The following is a 23,185-nucleotide window of genomic DNA, read 5'->3' on the forward strand; positions in this document are numbered from 1 at the left end:
ATAATGGTGAGATCAGCTCAGGTAGACATTCTTATTCCAAAAGGGAGAAATCAGAAAGAATAAAGGGAGGGGTGACACCCTCCAAGCCAGTCCAAAACTTAAGAAAATTTCACTACTCTTAGGGCTCAAGAGTAATCCCCTTTGGCAGAATGCTCTGCTCTATGGGCCCACTGATGAATAATGTTACCACAGGACCCTAGGTTTCTCAGCTCTGAGTGGCAGCCTTGCCCTTGAGACCCTAAGTAAAGAGTCTCTGAAACTGAGGAAGTTGTCCCACACTCTGATTGAGGAGAAAATAGCCTTGTCCCTCCCCATTCCCTACTTCCTCCTCTTGCCCTATGTTCTGGGCTTGTGGTGGGAGTGGCAGACCTGATGATCCCTAACAGTCTTTAGTGTTTTCTTTCCCTTTTCTTGAAGGATAAACTATGTTCATAGAACCCTGACAGTCTGAAAACCTTTTATTTTATCCTGCCTCATCCATCTTTAGTTCAAATTTGCATCTTTTCTGGTTCATTCCTCTCTATGGCTTCTGATGATATGGCTGATGAAAATTATGGATAATTTCTTTATGGACTAATTGTCCAGTCACACATTTAGTATTTTTTCCAGAACACACATTCTCATTTTTTCTGCTATATTTATAGACTGAGAATTACTCAAATCTTCAAGTTCTAGATCCTTTTTGCTTAATAATTTCTTCCTTAGTCACCAAACACTTCTCCTTCAAAGTACTTAATCATATTTTAGTTTTATATTTATGGACTCACTGATTCTACTATTCTACTTTTACTCATTCTATACCAGTCACAGTGGCTTCATGGTCTCATGAACTTTGAGCTTCCTGTTCCTTCTGCCTAGAAATGTCTTTCCTCAAATACCGAAAAGATTTATTACATCACTTTTTTTCAAGTTTGCTTACTGTCATCTTCTCAGTGAAGTTCATGATAGATCTATTTAAGTTGAAAACCACCCCAACCTGCTACTCACAAAGTCTTAATTCCAAGAACATATACACATATATACGGTGTGAATATATATTTACTTATTTTGCTGATTGTGTATCTCCTACACTAAAATGGAAGTTCCACAAAACCATGAAATCAAAAGTTTGTTATCTGTTTTATTTACTACTCTATCCTCAGTGCCTAGCAATCTGTGTGTGTTTGCATGTATGTGTATTCAAAAAGTCTTATTGAGTGAATTAATATATGATGAACATATATAGCAAAATGATCATTAAGAAGTTAGTAAAAAATGAACAACAACAACAACAACAACAAAAAAAGAGCAGCCCTCTCAGGTCCCCTCTCTCTTTGGGGCTTTTACTATTGCTCAATAAATTTTATTATCACTCAATGAACTTTGGGGGAAAAAAAATAAAGGAATCAATAGTTTACCCAAATAATGAAAGAAATATAGTCAATAAATGTATCCAAAGATGTCAAAGGAAATCCAAGAAATATAAAGTGTATAATAAAACAGCTTATCAATAAGACTAAAAATGGGCCTGTAAAATTAAAGTGATAATTTGCATGGATGTGAGTAAAGCTTCAATTTCAGTGGGAGTATATTTATAACATTTCTGGAGAGAATAAAGGCTTTCTTCTATTAACTTATTCATAGGTGATCATATGAATTTTGTAAAAGGTGTAAATTTTCAATAATTTATTTTTTATTCTCTTTTCTTTGTCATCACATTGATTTCACATAACATTTAGTAGAAAACTACTGTATTTTGTCTTGCATGGGTCAGCTAGAGGACAGGGCAAAAGCAGACCAAATGCCATGATGAAATAAATTATACATTGACCAAAATGGAGGTTGCACTAAAATGAGGGCTCTTAAGATGGGCAGTTGTGAATTGACTAGGGAAATGTGCAAGGGGCTAAACTGACAGGATGTTATGATTAATTGAATAGAAAACACTGGATACAGCTTAAATTTGGGGTAAAAACTATGGTATAAGTTGTAGACATGTTCAAATCAAGGTATCTCTCAACTGGATATCTCTGAGCTATCTCAACATTCAGATCCATCAACTGCTACTACAATCAGACTCAAAGTTAGTGTCAAATAAATAAATAAAATCTTAAAAAAAAAAGAATTTTCAATGTTTAAGCATCATTAACTATATCCAGGTTTTTGATAGCCAAGCTAGATAATCATTAACTCACCTCCTAGATGATGAAGCAAACATTAGTCCTAATTTAATGTCAAAAAATTAATCTTTTTCAATTCACCTATTTTATCCCATTGCAGTGGCATTCTTAGAACTCACCCTAATATATGGTCTCATGTTCTTACCAATACAGATTAGCTAATCATGTGATCCTATTTCTTAAAGAAATAATTCTTTTATCCTCTCTATCCAGGCTATGTTGATATCTAATTCACTGGATATAGTTAATGATGCTTAAACATTGAAAATTCTTTTTTTTTAAGATTTTATTTATTTATTTGACAGACAGAGATCACAAGTAGGTAGAGAGGCAGGCAGAGAGAGGAAGGGAAGCAGGCTCCCCGCTGAGCAGAGAGCCCGATGTGTGGCTCAATCCCAGGACCCTGGGATCATGACCTGAGCCAAAGGCAGAGGCTTTAACCCAGTAAGCCACCCAGGTGCCCCTAAATATTGAAAATTCTATAGTACAAGGTATGGATAGACTCTTAAGGCTCAGAGAAATGGTTATGCTGAAATGAATCTAATCTGTGTGAACTACTCAACCACATTTTAACCATATTTCCCCAGAGGGCCCAGAGGGCATGCTTTACAATAAAACCTTAAGAATGCAACATCAAAGTCAATTGGTGATAGCTATTGTTCTCTGTAGAGATGTAGTGGAAGTTGCTACAGTGGAATCAGATTTCTGATATCACTGGTAATTATCTGGTTTTAAAGGTCAAGTGAATTCAATTTCTGTGATAAGCCAAAGGAACTTACTGGAAATCAGAGTTTTGATTCACAGCAATCTGTGACAATGGGTACTTGATTTTGGACTTGACACCTAGGAATGGGGTGGAGAGGACTAAGTAGTTGCTTGATATGCTGGTTCTACTACCCAAGGATAAATGGAATTAATGAATGCCTAACCTGCCAAATACAGAGGCTGAATATAAGTCTCAGAAAAAACACCAAATCAGGGAGGGACAGCTGACTAGCCTGGTGGGAGATTAATTACATTGACTCTTTATCATACTGAATGAGGCAACACTATGTTTTATAAGGTAGACTCATACTCCAATACAATGAATTTGCCTTGGTACCCACAGATCTTCTGCAGTGCATCATCTAGAGATGCAAAGAATTTTAGTACATTCACTGTACCATTGTTTTGTTAATGATCATCTCTTGAGAACCACCTCAGACCATTGTGGCTATACCTCTTTAAAGGATTTTGGACAATTATTTAAGCTAATTGTTTTTTTTTAATCTTTTTTTTTTAATTTTATTTTTTATAAACATATATTTTTATCCCCAGGGGTACAGGTAGTTGAATCTCCAGGTTTACACATTTCACAGCACTCACCACAGCACATACCCTCCCCAATGTCCATAACCCCACCCCCCCCCCCCAACCCCCCCCCCCCCCATCAACCCTCAGTTTCTTTTGTGAGATTAAGAGTCAATTATGGTTTGTCTCCCTCCCAATCCCATCTTGTTTCATTTACTCTTCTCCTACCACCTTAACCCCCCATGTTGCATCTCCTATCTCTCATATCAGGGAGAGCATATGATAGTTGTCTTTCTCCGATTGACTTATTTAGCTAAGCATGATACCCTCTAGTTCCATCCACGTCATACCAAATGGCAAGATTTCATTTCTTTTGATGGCTCCATAGTATTCCATTGTGTATATATACCACATATTCTTTATCCATTCTTCTGTTGATGGACATCTAGGTTCTTTCCATAGTTTGGCTATTGTAGACATTGCCGCTATAAACATTCGGGTGCACGTGCCCCTTCGGATCACTACGTTTGTATCTTTAGGGTAAATACCCAGCAGTGCAATTGCTGGGTCAAAGGGTAGTTCTATTTTCAACATTTTGAGGAACCTCCATGCTGTTTTCCAGAGTGGTTGCACCAGCTTGCATTCCCACCAACAGTGTAGGAGGGTTCCCCTTTCTCCGCATCCTCACCAGCATCTGTCATTTCCTGACTTGTTAATTTTAGCCATTCTGACTGGTGTGAGGTGGTATCTCATTGTGGTTTTGATATGTATTTCCCTGATGCCGAGTGATATGGAGCACTTTTTCATGTGTCTGTTGGCCATCTGGATGTCTTCTCTGCAGAAATGTCTGTTCATGTCTTCTGCCCATTTCTTGATTGGATTATTTGTTCTTTGGGTGTTGAGTTTGCTAAGTTCTTTATAGATTTTGGACACTAGCCCTTTATCTGATATGTCATTTGCAAATATCTTCTCCCATTCTGTCAGTTGTCTTTTGGTTTTGTTAACTGTTTCCTTTGCTGTGCAAAAGCTTTTGATCTTGATAAAATCCCAATAGTTCATTTTGGCCCTTGCTTCCCTTGCCTTTGGCGATGTTCCTAGGAAGATGTTGCTGCAGCTGAGGTCGAAGAGGTTGCTGCCTGTGTTCTATTCAAGGATTTTGATGGATTCCTTTCTCACATTGAGGTCCTTCATCCATTTTGAGTCTATTTTTGTGTGTGGTGTAAGGAAAGGATCCAATTTCATTTTTCTGCATGTGGCTGTCCAATTTTCCCAACACCATTTATTGAAGAGGCTGTCTTTTTTCCATTGGACATTCTTTCCTGCTTTGTCGAAGATGAGTTGACCATAGAGTTGAGGGTCTATTTCTGGGCTCTCTAGTCTGTTCCATTGATCTATGTGTCTGTTTTTGTGCCAGTACCATGCTGTCTTGATGATGACAGCTTTGTAATAGAGCTTGAAGTCCGGAATTGTGATGCCACCAACTGTGGCTTTCTTTTTCAATATTCCTTTGGCTATTCGAGGTCTTTTCTGGTTCCATATAAATTTTAGGATTATTTGTTTCATTTCTTTGAAAAAAATGGATGGTACTTTGATAGGCATTGCATTAAATGTGTAGATTGCTTTAGGTAGCATAGACATTTTCACAATATTTATTCTTCCAATCCAGGAGCATGGAACATTTTTCCATTTCTTTTTCATAATGAATAACTTTTAAACATGAACATTTTATTGGAAACATATCCTTAAGTGACACTACTGTGTACTTTCTGATTCAACCTATCCCCTACATCCTGCTCTCATTCTAATATTTGACATTTGAGAACTATTTTAACAAAATAATCTGTGATGAGGCAATTAAATTGAATAGGTTGCTATGCTTCCTTTGAAATGAGACACATGATTTGACAAAAAAATCAGCAAGTATACAGTAGACTAACAAACCTATCAACCAACTTGATCTGATGGGCATCTATAGAATAAATGACAAGACAAAACATAGTGAAATGTATTGAAAAACACACTGAAAAAGAAAGACAACTTGGAAAACTTACTCTACCTAAGACTTCTTATAAAGCAACCATATGTAAGACAGTGTGATTTTATTGTTGCTTTAGATAAACAGGTCAGTGAAAAATATTGAAGCCCATAATAGACCCACATATTTTTGATCAGTTGATTATTTTTACCAAGATACAAAGGCAGTTCAGTGAAGAAAGCATACTCATTTCAAAAGTTGGATATTATTATGAAAAAAGTTAGATTTTTATCCATATTTCGTACCACAGAAAATAATGAACAATAAAAATGTGGAACATAGACCTAAATATAAAACTTAAAACTATAAAACTTCAAGAAGAATAAAAGGAGAAAATCTTTATGATTTTGGCTTAGGCTAAGATTTCCTATATACAACAGCAAAAGTGTGATCCATGAAATAAAAAAATAAATAAAAAATTTGAGCTGATGAAAATTAAGGGCTTCTGTCTTTGAAAAAGAATGTGTGAGGACATAAAAAACAAAGAAGACAAACACTGGGAAAAAATTGTCATTCACATATTTCAAAAATTTAAAAAAATTAAAATTAAAATTAAAATACACACTCACACCCACACTAAAACCACGCTTTGTCTTCCACGCCCTAGTACCACAGGATAGCTGGTGTGGGCTTGTGGAAATTGTATTCTCTGAGACCACAAACTCTCTGAGACAGACCCTGCTCCAGTCTGTGCTTTAAGGAGAAAGGGGAGAAAAATTTCCTTGAGTTCTTGGTCCTTTCTAAGCATGGTTTTTCTGTGTCCCAGTGCACCTAGGACTAGTATGGTCTTGGGGACCCTGGGCTTGCCAAGATCATAAGTTTCTGTGCCAGCCTGACCCAGCAGTTATGGCATTAGGAGCCACTAATTATGGCATTCCAACCCATCCCTTCTGATATTCAAACCCTGCTCCAGTCTGGGCTTTTAAGGTAGATGAGAAGAAGAGAGATTTCCCATAGTCCTTAGCCCTTTTAAACCCCAGGTTCTTTTTTTGTGCTGCAGCACAACTAGGGCTTGTGGAATCAACTCAACTGGGTCGTGTGGACCATGAGCTCACTAATGCAACCAGACCTGCCCATTATGGTGTCCAGATCCTGCTCTGATCTAGGCTTTTAAGGTGGGGTGGGAACATAAACAGTGTGTTCTCCAGTCCCTTATACTGGGAGAGTATCCCCTCAGTTACTCCACAACCTGGCAGACTTCTAGTGTTTTCTATTTATATGTTCTTTTAAACAGAGATTTTTTTTTTCCATACCCAAAGACAGAGGGATCTGTTCCCAGGCTGTCTCTCCCTATAGTGTTTGCAGCCTCAGGTGTGGAGTTTCCCTCTGTTACAGTGTCTCCATTATCTCTTGCTGTTCCATTGCCATTCTATCTATCTGTGGTTGTTCAGTAGTTGTTTAGTTGACCTTCAGTTCTTCAAAAGGAATTGTTCTATTAATGGGTATATTTTTGTGTGTTCTGTGGAGGAGGTGATATCAGAGTATTCCTATGTCACTGTCTTGAATCAGGACCCTCCTATTAGAATGGTTTTAAAACAAACTGTATCAAGTCTTGATAAAAATGGGATGAATAGTGTGACTGGGTGTCTCAGTTGGTTAAGTGACTACCTTCTGCTCAGATCATGATCCCAGGGTCCTGGGATCGAGTCCTGCTTCAGGCTCCCTGCTCAGCACAGAGTCTGCTTCTCCCTCTGATCTTCCCCCTCTCATTCCCTCTTTTCTAAATAAATAAATAAAATTTTAAAAAAGAAAATGTGATGTATAAATGGAATTCTTTTTTTCCCAGTTTTTTTTTGAGATGTAACTGACATATAGCAATGTAAGTTTAAGGTGTACAGTATAATAATTTGACTTACATATATTATGATTGCCACAGTAAGTTTAATTAACATCCATCACTTCATATAGATACAAAAAATAGAAAGAAAAAAATGTTTTTTTCCTTGTGATGAGAACTCTTAAGATTTACTCTTGTAAAAACTTTCAAATATACCATATAGCCATTTTAACCTCAATCATTATGCTGTACATTAGACCCCTAGTATTTCTTTATCTAATAGCTGCAAGCTTGTGCCTTTTGGCCACTTCACCCAATATCTTCTTCCCCAAACCTCTGTCTCTGGTAACCACTAATCTGATCTCTTTGTGTATATATATCTATTTTAAGGTTCCACATATAAGTGAGATCATAAATTATTTATATTGTCTTTCACTGCCTGACTTACTTCACTTAGTCTAATGCTCTCAAGATCCATCCATGTTGTCATAGTTGGCAGGAATTCTTAATTTTTTTATGGTTGAATAACATTCCATTGTATACACACACACACACACACACACACACACACACACACACACACACCCGAATCAAACTTCTTTATCTATCCCGCTGTCAGTGGAAGCTGGGGTTGTTTCTATATTTGGGCTATTGCAAATAATGCTTCAGTGAACATGGGGGTACATAAAATTTTTTGACACAGTGTTTTCATTTCCTTCTAATACATACTTAGAAGTGGAATTGCTGGATTATATGGTAGTTCTATTTTTAATTTTTTAAGGAAACTCCAAACTGTTTTCAGCAGTAGCTGTAGTAATTTTCCATCCTATGAATGGTGCACAAGGGTTTCCTTTTCTCCACATCCTTGTCAGCATGTGTTACCTCTCATCCTTGTGATGATGGCTGTTCTAACAGGCATGAGGTGATATCTCATTGTGGTTTTGATTTCTATTTCCCTAATAGTTATTGATGTGCAAATGGAACTCTCATACACTGATAATGAGGATGTCCAATTATACAATGACTTCAGAAAAGTGTTTGGTAACTTCTTGAATTGTTAGGCCTACACCTACCATCTGATCAGTCTCTATACTCCTAGATATTCACCAAAGATAAATAAAAACATGCCCATAGAGAGACTTATGTACAAATGCCTATAGTAGTGTTAATTGTTACAATCAGGAGTAACCTAAATGACCCTCAGCAAGTGAATGGATAAACATATCCAAACAATGGGACAGTACTCAGCTCAGCAGTAAAAGGAGTGATCCGGTGATATAAACAGCAACATACAAAAATCACAAAGAACTTATTCTGATGAAAAGAAGTCACCAAAAAGCACACATACTCTATAATTCCATTACTCAAAATTTTGGAAAATGCAAACTGATCTATAGTGACAGAAAGGATGTCAGTGGTTACAAGGAGATATGGTGGCAAAGAACATTGAGGAGGAGAGAATACACACCATCAAAAGCAAACTTTTGAGGATATGGATATGTTCACTATTTTGAATGTGATGATTTCATGAGTTTATACATATGTTAAAAATTAATATATTGTTAACTTTAAATATGTGCAATCTATTCTATATTAATTATAACTCAATAAAACTACTATTGCCAGAACTTCTTGCAGGATATTCAATTAGTTTATTAAGAGTTATTTAAGAGTCTTTTTTTTTTTTTTTTTGACAGAGAGAGATCACAAGTAGGCAGAGAGGCAGGCAGAGAGAGGAGGAAGCAGGCTCACTGCTGAGCAGAGAGCCCGATGTGGGGCTCGATCCCAGAACCCTGAGATCATGACCTGAGCTGAAGGCAGAGGCTTAACCACTGAGCCACCCAGGTGCCCCCTATTTAAGAGTCTTAAAGTAAAGGAAAGATATACCACATTCTTGGATTAGAATACTAAAATTATAAAGTGGTCAATTCTGAAATTTACTTAAAATGTGATATAATAAGCATCAATACCAAATACCGAATACCAAAGTAGCTGATTGCAGACATTGAATGTCAACTAATTCAGCCAGACTTTATGGGTATCAAGATAGTGCATCTAAAGAGAACAATTTACGGTAACTCTGATGTTCATATTTCCACATAACTGATTCCATTTTTCTCAGGGCTAAATCCCAAGCAGAAAAAAACAGCTCAAAGTTTTAGATAGTCTCAATGGGCGTAGAGCGATGAAACTGGAGTCCAGCAAAAAATAAGATGATGAGGACTGAAGGAAACAATGTAACAGAATAAAAAGAATTACAGAGTAGTGAGTCTGATATTCTGAGCCACTTTTCTTCTCCAAGTGTTTCTCTTCAAAGCCATCATGTATAGGGCATAGGGTCAAGAAGCCAAGTGAAAACAATAGCAAAAAGCCTTAGAAAACACATAAAGCCTGAGTGGCTCAGTGGGTTGAGCGACCAGTTCTTGATTTCAACTCAGGTCATGATCTCAGGGTCATGGGATCGTGAACCACATTGGGCTCTGCACTTGACAGGGAGTCTGCTTGAGATTCTCTCTCCCACTTCCTTTGTGCCTCCCCCTCTACTCATGCTCTCTCTAAAGAATAAATAAATAAACAAATAAATAAATCTTTTTTTTTTTAAAGAAAATACCTAGAGATTATTAGTCTCATAGTGGCAGGTAACAATAAAAGCAGAGTCCTAAAGCTGAGACCCATACAGTTGACACCTTAGAAGAGGCCCTTTTGAAGTAAAAATCGGAAAGATATCACTCTTTGCAATGACTGAAATACAACCTGAAACATCTCAATTCCTGATTAGGGCAGTGATCCTCCCCCATGGAAAATCTCTGCCAAAACAGGATTAAATCCATTTTTTGAAGAAAGATAGTATCACCCATAGCTTCTACAGATTTTTATTCTGTAGGACAACTATTGAGTGAAAAGTATCAGGCTTCAAGTCCAAATGATAGAAGAATAAGGGAATAAAAGACAACAGAAAGAGACCCAGGGGAGAAATAGATATTGGTTATTATTAGGCATAGACTTTAAATTTCTTTTCTTATTAACATGTGCAACAATATTGGTTTCAAGATTGGGAACATTACTAAAGAAATGGGATCTCTACAAAGGATCAAATAGAAATTCTGAAACTCAGAAGTATAAAGACAAAAATCAAAGGGTGCAAAAGATACATAGAATTAGTTTCTATTGACTTAGATAAACCAATGAAAATCATTCAGATGGATACAAGGAAGGAAAACAAAAAAGCTTTAAAAATTTAGAAGAATTTGTGGCACCTGGGTGGCTCAGTGGGTTAAGCCTCTGCTTTTGGCTCAGGTCACGATCTCAGGGTCCTGGGATCGACCCCCTTCCTCCTCTCTCTCTCTGCCTGCCTCTCTGCCTACTTGTGATCTCTGTCAAATAAATTTAAATAAAAAGAAAAAGAGCTTAAGAGGAAGGAGCAGAGAGTTGGGGACAGTAAAATCTCAAATGACGGAAGCTCTCAAATGGTGTGATTAAATTTAGATAAACCAGGATAATCCCCACGCCGGATCCTTAACTGAATCACATCTGCATCATCCTTTTTCCCTGCAAATTAACAGGTGAGAGCTCTAGGGATTAGGACCTAATATCTTTGGTTTGTTGTTTTTCACTCTACCACAATCTGGAAGGGATAAAATTCCAAGTGGTCATGGTCATCTGGATACCACAACAGAACTATAAAAAGGGAGCTGTAAGGAGAAGGCTGTGGAATCCACACATTTGTGGAAGCTGCTACCTAGAGGGGAATTGCCATCTGTGAGGAAGTGGCTGTCTCTGTGGAAAATGGTTTCTCCACAAAGCCCACTGTCTCTCGGGAATCACGTTTCTGTGGAAGCTGCTGCTTTGTGGGACTGCAGTCATGACTCTGGGGTAGAGCTGGAGGTGCTGTGGGTTGGCAGAGTAAGAAGTCAGAAAGACGAAGTAACTGGATGTGGAGAAGGAGGAGATAGATGATGACGTGGAGTCTACCTGGCACTTCAGCATCCACCTGTTGTTCTGTTTGACCTCAGCATCCTTCTGAGAGTAACGATCTCTGTCTTGGTTTTATCTTTCAGAGTTCCCCTCATGGCCCAGTTCTGATAAACACAGGGAAAGGGATTTGTGCGAAATGGATTTCCCAGACAGGAATTTTGGTGCTAGTTTGACCACAGAAAAATCCAGCATATTCCACATTTCTGCTGACATTTAGTATTGCCAGCCTTTAATTTCACCCATTTTGGTAGGCATACTGGTACCTCACTGTATTTTTATTTTCAATATTTTTTTTTTCTGGTGAATAATGATGTTCATGACCTTTTATATGCTTTAATGGCCATTTGAATATTTTCTTTCATGAAGTGCCCCTTCAAGTCTTTCTGCCCATTTTTTAATTAGAGCTTTTTATTATTGATTTGTAGGCGTTAATTCTATCCTGACTACTAGTCCTGTATAAATTTGGATATGCATGTGTTATACTAATTCAAATTCAAACTGAGCCTTTCAAAGCCTACAACTTGTATCTTTGCTTCCTTAACACTATTCTTATTTTGAATGAAGTCTAATTTTCCTATGTTTTTTATTGTTAGTGTTTATTTCATCTTGTTTAAGAAATCTTTGTCTGCCATAAAGCCATAACTGTATTCTGTTAGGTTTTAACTAGAAACGTTATACATTTGTTTAAAGACTTATTTATTTGAGGTGTGCCTGTCCAACTCAAGGTTGGGCTCCCTGCTCAGTGGGGAGTCTGCTTTTCCCCCTCTCTCTCTTTCTCAAATATAGATTTATTTATTTGAAAGAGAGAACAAGTCAGGAGAGAGGTAGAGGAAGAGAGAGAATCCCAAGCAGACTCCCTGCTGAGCTCAAAGCCCTAGAGGAGCTACATGGATCCCTAACATGGGGCTTCTCATGGGGCTTGGATCCCACCACCCTAAGATTATGATCTGAGCTGAAATCGCAAGTTGGATGCTTAACTGACTGTGCCATTCAGGAGCCCCTAACTAGAAGCTTTATATTTTGAACTCTCATATTTAGTTCTATGATCCATTTTTTAAAAATGTTTATGTATGGCACAGGGTCGATATGAAGTTTCACTTATTTCCATGCAGATATCCAACTGCTTCAGCTCCATTTATTGAAAAGACCACCACTTTCTACCTCTAATGGCAGGGACAAATTTTTTAATATATATGTAAGGTAATTGTATGCATGTCTTTTTTTGGAGGGGGGCTATATCTGGTCTTGTGGATGTATCTCTATTCTGGTATGAAATTAAACTGTTTTTATTATTACGGCTTTAAAGTAAATCTTGATATTCAGAATCGTAATTTCTCCAAAGATCCTTCTTTCCAATGTTGTCTTGGCTATTCTAAATCCTATGCATTTCTATGTTAATTTTAGAATTAGGATATCATTTTTTCAAAAAAAATCTATCTGTTATATTCAGGGATTGTGTTTACTCTGTAGGTAGATTTGGGAGACTTTATATTCCAAGAATAGAGAGTTCCTATTCAAGTACATGGTTATTCTCCAGTTATTAAGGTTTTCTTTTATTTTGTCAGCAACACTTGAAGGCATGGTTTCCCAGCAAGCAGATTCTGAAATCAAGATTATTGTGTTGGAGGTTTATTAGGGAGCGCTCTTGGTATCACCACCTGTGCAAGAGAGTTGAAGGAAGCAGTACTGGGCAGAAAGTTTTTCTAATTTTATTACATTTATTACTATTTTATTTTTGGGTCCTCTTATAAATGGTATTTTTTTTTAATTTTTCATTGTTTACTGCTAACCTTCAGAAATATAATTGGTATTTAAACATTGAGATATTTTAAGACTTTATCCAATAACCTTGATAAAATATATATTTTAATAATTTATGTTTTATCATTTATATATATAGTATATATATACACACAATTACATTAGCTATAGATAAAAATGTCTTATATCTTCCTTTCTCAGTTTTTATATTTTTAAATTTATTTTTCTTGCCTTATTTTACTTCTAGGACTTCTAGTAGACAGTAGAGGTTACTGAATAAAAATTACTGACAAAGGCCATTCTGATCTTGTTCCAGAGCTCAAAAGAGGAAACATTCACTTTTTTACCAAAGGTAATTTATTAGGTTTAGAGTTTGTTGTTGGTCGTTTTTCATTTGGTTTGTTTTTTTCTCTTCTTTTAATATCAATGTTTATCAGATTAGGGACACCTTGTGTTTCCAGTTTTCTTAGAGATTAGCTGTTAAATTTTATCAAATGCTTTTCTACATCTATTAAAATAATAGATTTTTTCTCTCTCTTATTTTTTTTCTAAAATGTAAATCAATTTGTATGGCTAGAATAAATTCCAGTTGGTCATGTCATCATCCTTTCTATATATTCCTAGATTTCATTTTCCCTGGTGTTCTGTAAGGTTGGCATTTTCCTTGTTTATCCCTGGAAAAGCAGGAAAAGTTAGCTTCACTTTTCTATATGTTCACCCAACACACTGTATTTATGGTCAACAGTATCGGGGCTGTATCCAGATAACAAGGTATGACTTTGGGTTCCTTCCACTCAGCAAACTAGGAGAAAGAAATGTACAGAGTTAGGAGACAGAGATTTAGTCTCACAGCTTCTTTATTGCTTTTGTGTGACCTGCAAGATGTATGCTCCCTAAAGTTGCCTGAATCACAGGATAATAGAGAAATACCTGCACTAACTATATTTTCCATCTGGTATTTCACTCAGTAGTGTGCTCTTAACCTCCACTGGATTAGCCAGCTTCTCGCATATAAACTTCATTCTGAAAGTACAGTCTTCATAGTAAACATATTGTGTATTTATATACCCACAAAACATTCTATCATTTACGTCATTTCTCCTTTGTGTAAGCCTGAAAGAGAAAATAAAGAATTACAATTAACAAGTCAAACATTTCAAACACATCCACAGAAAAAAACTGCTTTTCCAATATATCATTGCTTCTAGGTCTGCATTGTCTAAAATAAATTTTAATCATTATTGGGACTATCGAGAGTGTCCAAGTTACTTATATTTATCAACAAATATGCAGTAGTAAACACTGCCTTACTTCAGTCTGCCTTTTCCACTTTTTTACATCTGGACTATTTGTTCGCCTTTACTCCCAGATGTATAACTTCCCTTCCCCAATAGTTAATATGATTTAGAATAATACAGTTCTATTAATTCTCCAGTCTGGCTCCTGTAGCAAATCTTTGACACTGTCTCTTCAAATATTTTTTTGTAATCATCCAAGCTTGGAATTAACCTAATATATGACACTTTTAGTTCAACATAATCTCCAGGTAACATTTCCTTCTAACCATTTTTCAAAGATTTTATTCTGACATTCTGAATAATTACCAGCCCCTAAAATAAGATTACTAAGCAGGGACTAGGCATCAAAGACAAACTTATAAATTGAAAATATTATCTTTTGGGAAAAATGTACTATTAAATATTTGGGTCCATAAATAATGATCATTAATAAATAAATAACTTTATCAATTAAATTTTGAAAAGTGAGATTTCCTATTTGAAGTGGCATCATACAGATGTCATTGATCACAACACCTTTCCAGAAACAAGTCCCAGAATAACATTAAGAATAAAAAACAAAAAGAAATACATATATGATAATATATTATACACATATATAATGTATTATATATACATATATTATATATTTTTATTTTTGTATTATTTTTTAATTATTTGAAATATATACTGTGTTTTCTATTCCACTATAGATTACCTTCCCATTAGCCATAATTACAAATAAACACGTAGAAATTCTACCTTTTCAAAACAAGATTCCATCTGTACTCTCTGTGATGTGCCCACACTACCCTTACTCCTAGTCCCTTCACTCCAGATGAGATCTTTAAAATATACCTCCTTTTGTCCTCCATTTGTATACATATTATCCCCTGTTCTGTCCCATCATTGTTAACTGAAAATACAAAGCTGCCTTGTCTTTTGGACTCATATTCTTATATTTACTATTTCTGTCTGAAGGAAAATGCAAACAAAACAAAACAATCAAAACTTGTATTTGCTTCTCGCCCACAGTGGAGAGTATGCAGGAATCCCAGGGTTTAGATTTAGTGGTAGTTTTTTGCATTATTAAACATTAAAGAAGCCTGATAGAAAAGAGTTATTTAAGGATGCAATTTCAATTGAAGCTAGTTTTAATTGTAATCAATACTGCTCCCAGGGAAAACACCTTTACTCAAACCAACCAGAAAAATTCAGTAAGAATAAAGACTTACCAGTTGGAGGGGATAATTGTCTCATCCAGGTTTTGGTAATCTTGATATTCTCTGTTAGATAATCCCAGCCAGTAACTACGTAATTTCTTGGATTTTATAAATTCCTACAAGAAATAGAGATGTTTAAAAAAATTGTCTCCCCTGCAAAATAATAGCTATCTCCCATTTCTGTACATTACTTCACAACATAATTTCTTACAAATTACTGTTTTAAGGTAATATTTCTGACATTACACTATTTTTGATGCCATTAGAAAAAAATCAAAATGAAGTGCTCCTTATTGTAAGATTTCCTCCAACAGTTATATATCAGATACTGTTTCACAAGTAAAACTATCTACCAAACCATGCATTTCTTTAACTTAGAGGCAGTGAATGTCACAAACTTCAAGATTCAAGTATCCAGCAGTAGTCAGTCTAGGAGCAAAAAAGGTGGTTAATCACTACATACACAAGTTAATAGAAACCGAAAAAGTAGGAGAAAAATGTAGCAAAGTCTGATGAGAAGTGGTTATAGAATAGAGATCCAGTCCAAAATTTTATAGGCAACATAAGTTGTTTTTCCCTCATAATCCAGACATTTTTTTTGAGTAAATAACTAAGAATGGATCAGTTGACAATGATGAGAGGAGGAAGAAACTATGGTTTGATTTTCCCTGCAACTATAAAGGAGGAACCAGATTCTTACAGTAAGGAAGCTGACACTTTTGTGAAAATGAATTTTTTCCTTAAATAATATGGGAATACTATTGGAGAGACCAGAAATGCAGAGGAATAAGTAAAATATAGAGATACTACTTAAATATTAGAAAAAATAAAATAAATAAATACGTATAAACATAAATAAATCTTCCAGAGAACTCATTTTCCTGGGACCCAGGGAGTCAGTATAATATGTCTGCTTGACGCTTGCCTTTGACATCCCATCTTAATTCTACCTTTTTATACATATTTTACCCAAGCTATGTTTTTATTCTAGTATATGTTGGCTTTTTCTGTTAGTTAAAAAAGACAAAATGATAGAAACAAAGAATCTTCTCCTATCTAGATTTTATAGAATTGGTAACCTTCAGGAATGATTTCCAGATCTTCCGCTTTTAGATAAATTCTCAGAAATTGTGCTCTGAGAGTTGATCCTAAAGTTCCAGTCTGGAAATGCTCACAGACCTAAAGATTCTGGATACCCCATGTCTACACACCTGCCCAGCCGCTGAGATTCCACTGACATTAAGTACCTAAGCTAACATTCTATTTTATTTTATTTTATTTATTTTTTTAAAGATTCTATTTATGTATTTGACAGGCAGAGATCACAAGTAGGCAGAGAAGCAGGCAGAGAGAGAGGAAGGGAAGCAGGCTCTCTGCAGAGCAGAGAGCCCGATGTGGGGCTCGATCCCAGGACCCTGGGATCATGACCTGAGCCGAAGGCAGAGGCTTTAACCCACTGAGCCACCCAGGCGCCCCTAAACTAACATTTTAGATGATACCTTGGCTAATCTACACGGTATGGTAAATGTACTAAGTCTCAGTCACCTCATACCCTAACTTAAACTCGTGTCTGGATTAGTACAAATCTTCCCCAACATGCCTCATTCCTCTCTATTCTATGATGGGAAAAGTGACTTCCTTCTTCATAGGCAGAAGATCCATGGGACCTTACCAACACACTTTTGTTCTTAATCGTCAGCAGGCTGGCATTTTGAGCAGAACAGAACATGACACTCTTTTGCCATGTTTCATAATGGTCACTTAGTGTGTAACAGCTGTCCTCATGCCACATCCATGCCTTTGGACAAGGTTTACATTTGTGCTCTGGAAGAAAAACATAGTTTCATTTGGTTTGTGTTGATAATCCTCATTATTTTTATTATTTCCAAAGTCTTCTATAATAAGTTAACCAAATTTACTTCTCTTTCTTCTTCTTACATGAAAAGTGAAGAAAATGCATCCTGTATTCCTGGTCCCTAGATACCACCACAATATGTCCAAAACATAATCTGAACAACACATTCTGAATTAAACATCTGGTGTATTACAGTGTGTTTTCTTACCTCAGGAGTCCTAAATAATGATTAATTAACTTCTTTCTCTATTTTTTTTTTCATTTTTTGTACTACTACATGGCAATAAAGGCTAATCACAAAAACATTGTTTGGTAAGAATCTACCCCCCAAACCTACATCAACCTTGCCTTCTCCAACTACAGTGTTTCTGGCTGCCTGATGTTGAATATTTGGGAGAGTTCTCAAGAGCACAAAGAATATATTTTAGTTATAATAGCTATAGAAACTGTTAGAGATAATTCAAAAGCCAATTCTTCCTCATTCCATAGGCAAGGCTTAACTATTTCTTTTCTATGGACTCTCCTCAAACATTGACTGAAATGTAGGATAAGGTCACCTTTAAAGATGAGACCTATCTTCTCTTCTTATCCTTTAAAAAGGGTATAAAGAGGTGCCCTCTCCTCTCCTCCCTAATTTCTATTAACCTCAGTGCCCAAAATAACAGTAGTAGATGTCAGATTAGAGAAACTTCTAACTGCACAGAAATATCAGTGAGTCCTCTGTCAACTACATTTAATTCCTGTCTCCAAATAATGGCATCCTGGGGGGAGGCTGCCAGCTATTGATGAATGAGTCTCAAGTAACTCCTAAGTTTTGTTCATTGTCTAATAAATAGCTTGAAGAGGAATATAAGATTACCTGGTTCTCTTTTATACAGCTCATGACATAATTTGGTGGCTATTTCCTGCAGTGTGATCGACAGGTCCCTGATCATTTTGGAACTATTCTTGTTATGTATCAGTTGCAGAGAAACATTTTTCTGAAGTTCTTCTTTGAAATTTTGCATTTTATTCAATTTTCCTGTTTCTATCTTCAAAGTTGTGTAAACTCCAAATAAAAAAAATTAAAAAAATTTAATTCCTCAACCCAACCATTATCTCTTTTCTGCTGAACTAGTATTATAAACATTAAAGGTTTTGGGAAGCAATCCCTTCAGAGAAGGGAGGAAAACAAATTACCGTGTTTAAGTATCCAGTTATCAATAACTTTTGGGTTATATAACCTATAATCATTCCAAGGCTTCAATTCAAAAATAAACTTTCTTGTAAAATTCATGTAATTCTAGGTGTTTTCCCTTTCAGTCCAAACATGGGTAATACATACATATGCTTCCTAAGATTCCTAGTCCAACCAGCAGCAGAAGACATAGAAGAGTCAGAGCCAAGGCTCTCTGACGCCATCCATGGAAAGGAGCAGGCGGTGCTGTGGAAAGCAAAATAAGCAGGCAGGCCTGGAAGTGGTATACATCTTAATTTCATTCATTCATTCATTCATTCAGCCTTTATTTCTTTTCTAACGTGTCTCTGGTAAAGGAATGTGTTTTGCTAGAAACTCAAAGACATTTTAAAAATGTCTTTTTAAAGAATAAGTAAAAAATACTTTGTTAGCTGTTTTACATGCAAACTGGTTCTCACAGGAGAGGTTGTTAACTGGTAGGCTGAGTCAAGACACAAAGAGGCAAAAAAAGGGCTTTGAAAAGAATTGAGAAAACCTATCAATCTGGATATGACATATCTTTTCTGTACAAATTGGGGAAACGAGTAGCTGGCAGCTAATAAAGAGGTCGATCAAAGTATCCCTTCCTTCAGTGGACAATTGAGAGTGCCAAAGAAAATAATTTCATTACTTATGCCCTTCCCCACAAATCCTGAGAGTTTCGTTGTGGAATATAAATGATAGGGTGTCTTTTGTAATGTTTTCATGTGTCCTCCCAGCAACCAGAAACATAGGCCAGATCAGTATCATTTCCTCATCAGGATTTCTTCATATTTTTAGCAACAAATTTCTGTTGGACTTTTTTTTTGTTTTTGCTAAACACTAAATCCCCAAAACAGATCATTTCCCTATTAAAAAAAAAGAATTATAAACTTTATATTATAAATTTGTCCTACATCTCTTAGCTGGTGATGTAATATTGTGAAATATGTAGAGAATTGAAAGTAAAATGTAAAACAACTTTTTAGACTTTGACCAATGGCTAATAGTGAAAGAACTATATAGTCAAGATCTTATCTAAGGTTAGAGGTATGACTTCAAGTTCTATCTTCCTAAGAATTATGTTCTCATTTATTTATGTATTCAATTAGACAAAAGTTATCTGCTCAGTACCTTCTATATCCTAGGCATTATTTTGGGTGCTCCCAATACAACACACAAGTGAGCAAGATATACAAGTTCCTGCTCTCATAGAAAATACATTTTAATTGTGAGAGAAAAAAATGGATAGATCATAGATAGAGATAAATAGTATCTATCTATAAGTAGATAGATGATAGAGATCTTAAATTGTGCTATGGTGTGCACAAATTCAAAACAGTTATATTATAGAGAACAAGTAGTTCTGATCTTATAGCCAATGCAAATGAGCCTGCAAAACCAGTGGGAAGAACATTATAAGCAGCAAGATTGTCTAGTTCAAAGGACTTCATTTGGGAAAGATCTTTACCTGTTTGAAAAACAGAAAAAAATTCAGTGGCTAAGAACTGTGGCCAAGGTGAGAAATGATGTTTGAGGAGGTCAAAAAGAAGGCAGGAGACAGATTATTGACAGGCTTTATTAAGCCAGAGTGAGGGGATTGGAGTTCTTTGAGAAACCACCAGGTTTAACGAAGACAGGAAAATAATTGAGCTGTTTTGTTTTTTGTTTTTTTGGTTTGTTTTGGAAAGATCACTATTACTGCATATGGACAATGCATTAATTGTAGGGCTGCAATGTTGGAAGTAGGAAGAATAGCAAGAAAACTATTGTAGTATGCCATGCAAGAGAGAACAGCAGTTTGCTTTACTAGGACTAGAGAATACAAAGAAATTAGAATCTATAGTACAAATTTATGAAATATTTATGAGAGATCTTTTACTTGATAGATGTGGAGGATTTAAATATATACACTTGTAGGCAGTACAACATAGTGATTTAAAAAAAAGAAGAAGAAGAAGAAGGCATGCCATGCCTAGGGCTAATATGCCTGGGCTTGAATGCTGGATCTGCTTATCACGTGAGACTTTGGACAAGTCACTTGACCTCTCTGTGTCTTAGTTTTTGCATTGGTTAAAAAAGAAAGCCATAAAATATCAGAGAGTAAGTGAATTAATATTGGTAATACAATTAGAACAGTGCTGGCATATAGCAAACTCCTGGTGATTGTATTAAATATGTATCTATTTTTATATTTAATGAGATGAGGATGATTGGGGAAAGGAAAAAGTTTTAGAGGAAAAATTTTTTAAAAATACAAAACTTGGGGCACCTGGGTGGCTCAGTGGGTTAAGCCTCTGCCTTTGGCTCAGGTCATGATCCCAGGGTCCTGGGATCGAGCCCCACATCGGGCTCTCTGCAGAGAGAGCTCTCTGCTTCCCCCCTCTCTCTGCCTGCCTCTCTGCCTACTTGTGATCTCTGTCAAATAAATAAATAAAATTAAAAAAAAATAAAAATACAAAACTTTCAGGTACAGTGTGGTTTTGAATGTTATAGCTTCCAATATTTCTTTACCTCTTTTCTTCCTTTAGTCCCCCAGGTGTTTTTTCATTTAACTTAACCTGAAAGAAAGAAAGAAAGAAAGAAAGAAAGAAAGAAAGAAAGAAAGAAAAAGAAAAGAAAAAGAGAAATTTGGAAGCAATATATGCTTGACTTGGTAGAATACTAAATGACATTTTTAAAAGTTCTCTTTGTCTCTCTGTCTCTGTTTCACATACACATACACACACACTACATTTCTTTCTTTCTTTACTTTTCTCCTTCCTTCCTTCCTCCCTCCTGCCCTCTCACTCTCTCCCTCTCCCTTTCTCTCTCTCTCCTATTCTTTCTTTCCTATATCTAGGCTCAACATATGGGAATTATGGTGTGTGTATGTATCTAAGTATTTTGTAGCCTCCAATAAACATTAATTTTTTCCTTTTCTAAATAATGAGAAACATTAATGCCATCATATGACTGCAAGAATCATTTTAAAATAAAGTATCAGACTATTAAGTTCTCCTCAACAGTTCAACCAAAGCAATCACTTCTTAAATACCATATTTGAGATGAGTAAATTTAGTTCAAAATATATCTCATACCTAAGGAAACTAAATTAAAGATTTATTAAAAAGAGCTGTATCCCCATTCAACCATAATATTCTCTAAGCTATTATTTTCTAATCATTCAAACAGTGAATAGACCTAACAGCAAGCTAAAGAGAAGTGATATAATGTGATTTTATGAATTTATTTATGAATGAATAATATGTCTAAGAATATAGTAAAATTTTCATTCACAAAATTTCCATTTATCGGACTGAATATTATTATCTCACTCTTTATCTCTAGTGATAGTTTAATATGAAAATAATATTCCTGCTGTTTAGTTTTAAGTTCATATTCTTCCACTTAGTCATATGTGCCTACAGAGGTTAGTATCTTTCTCTCTGCTTAGAATCCTTCTCTGAACAAAATTTGATTTGTTTGATAGTAATGGTCAAATTGGTCAAATTGAGCGGCTTAAAAGAACTTTAATTCCTTCTAATATCTGTTTCTGAAAAATATTCTCAAACTTATTTATTACTGCATTCTTTTTGATATCCTTTTATTTTTATTTGTGGTACCCAGAACTGAAAATATGATCAATTTTAAATATTAAATACATATCTACTAGACTAAATGTATAAACAAAAAATGATTACTGAAATCCTGACCAATTAAAAAAATTATTGGTATACTTCTCATCTTTATCTATTTTTAATTTAAGCCTCACAAAATAATCATTAAATATGTTGGTCTTTTCCAAAATGGCACAGGCAGCATACACTGAATTATGGCTGTAATCTCATAATAAAACGGGCCTTCTTATCTCCACTTTCTAGGTGAGAGCCCAGAGACTTCAAAAGGTCAAATGATCTATTTAAATGTCCTGTACACATCTGATGGACTCCAAACCCTCTCCTCCATAATTCTGGCAGGTCAATAGAGAGTCTTTTCCAATCCACACTCATGTATGTAACACTCAAGCATAGCATGTACTCACTGAAGTCACTGTTGCTCTCCTGCAAAATGAAGATGCTCATTTCTACCTCATAAGTCAGGAAGAATAGTATTTTTCACATAGCAGGAAAGATCTCTTGTTTTACTATTAGATACATTAGTTGGGAGTGGCTAGCACTTTCTTATAAAAAAAAAAAAGAACGTACAAAATCATGATTTTCCTGGACAACATGTACTCCCTTGTTTTATGGGGGAAAAATGTTACATAATCCAGTAAAATCAAACTATCATCCCAACCTAATTATCTTGACTATGATATTAAAACAGAAACATTGTAAAAGATCAAGTGTTCAATGCACCACCAACACCTTTAAGTTATTTTTTTTTTTGTAAAAACGGGAGGCTCAACCTACAACACATCCAAAGTTCAAAATCTTACCTTTTATCCCAACTCCATCAAACTCATGGATATTTTCCTTTTTACTGGAGTCCTGAAATTTTAGATCTGCATAAGTAATTTCTTCAGACATTGATGGCTATGAAAAGAAAGCCCAACAAACTATTTAAAAAAATAAGATGAAGGTGAACTAACAGAGTTGAATTTAAACAGGAATTGTAATTTTACGTATCTGTTTACAAACCAAAGCTGAAATGTGT

The 23,185-nt window shown here is 35.5% G+C and overlaps 2 protein-coding genes across 7 annotated transcripts in view; one reads left to right on the forward strand and one right to left on the reverse strand.

Annotated features, from left to right (window-relative positions):
* Nucleotides 1-10,709: 10,709 nt before the first annotated feature.
* Nucleotides 10,710-23,185, forward strand: part of LOC111141955 (C-type lectin domain family 2 member F-like) — a 28,226-nt gene continuing 15,750 nt past the window's right edge. For 4 of the 5 annotated variants that reach the window (XR_002640229.1, XM_022494837.1, XM_022494841.1 and 1 more), the window contains exons 1-2: nt 10,710-11,483; nt 13,245-13,349. The gene's annotated coding sequence lies outside the window, so the exon portion shown is untranslated. The remainder of the gene's footprint in view (nt 11,484-13,244; nt 13,350-23,185) is intronic. The other variant, XM_022494838.1, reaches the window with a different exon arrangement.
* LOC111141954 (C-type lectin domain family 12 member A) lies at nt 13,837-23,182 on the reverse strand. Of its 2 annotated transcripts, XM_022494835.1 has the most exons (7): nt 23,170-23,182; nt 22,968-23,064; nt 18,677-18,775; nt 18,212-18,400; nt 17,170-17,321; nt 15,510-15,613; nt 13,837-14,110 (listed from the first exon to the last, which is right to left on the reverse strand). In XM_022494835.1, exons 2-7 carry the CDS (start codon nt 23,056-23,058, stop codon nt 13,933-13,935), a joined length of 813 nt encoding a protein of 270 aa, XP_022350543.1. In that variant the 5' UTR covers nt 23,059-23,064; nt 23,170-23,182; the 3' UTR covers nt 13,837-13,932. The 2 variants fall into 2 exon arrangements, with proteins under 2 accessions (XP_022350543.1, XP_022350544.1); XM_022494836.1 differs by lacking the exon at nt 18,677-18,775 and having other exon boundaries at nt 22,968-23,175.

The sequence above is a fragment of the Enhydra lutris genome, unplaced genomic scaffold (genome assembly GCF_002288905.1).
Source record: "Enhydra lutris kenyoni isolate GAN:26980312 unplaced genomic scaffold, ASM228890v2 scaffoldscaffold7, whole genome shotgun sequence".
In the NCBI taxonomy this organism is placed as follows: Eukaryota; Metazoa; Chordata; class Mammalia; order Carnivora; family Mustelidae; genus Enhydra; species Enhydra lutris.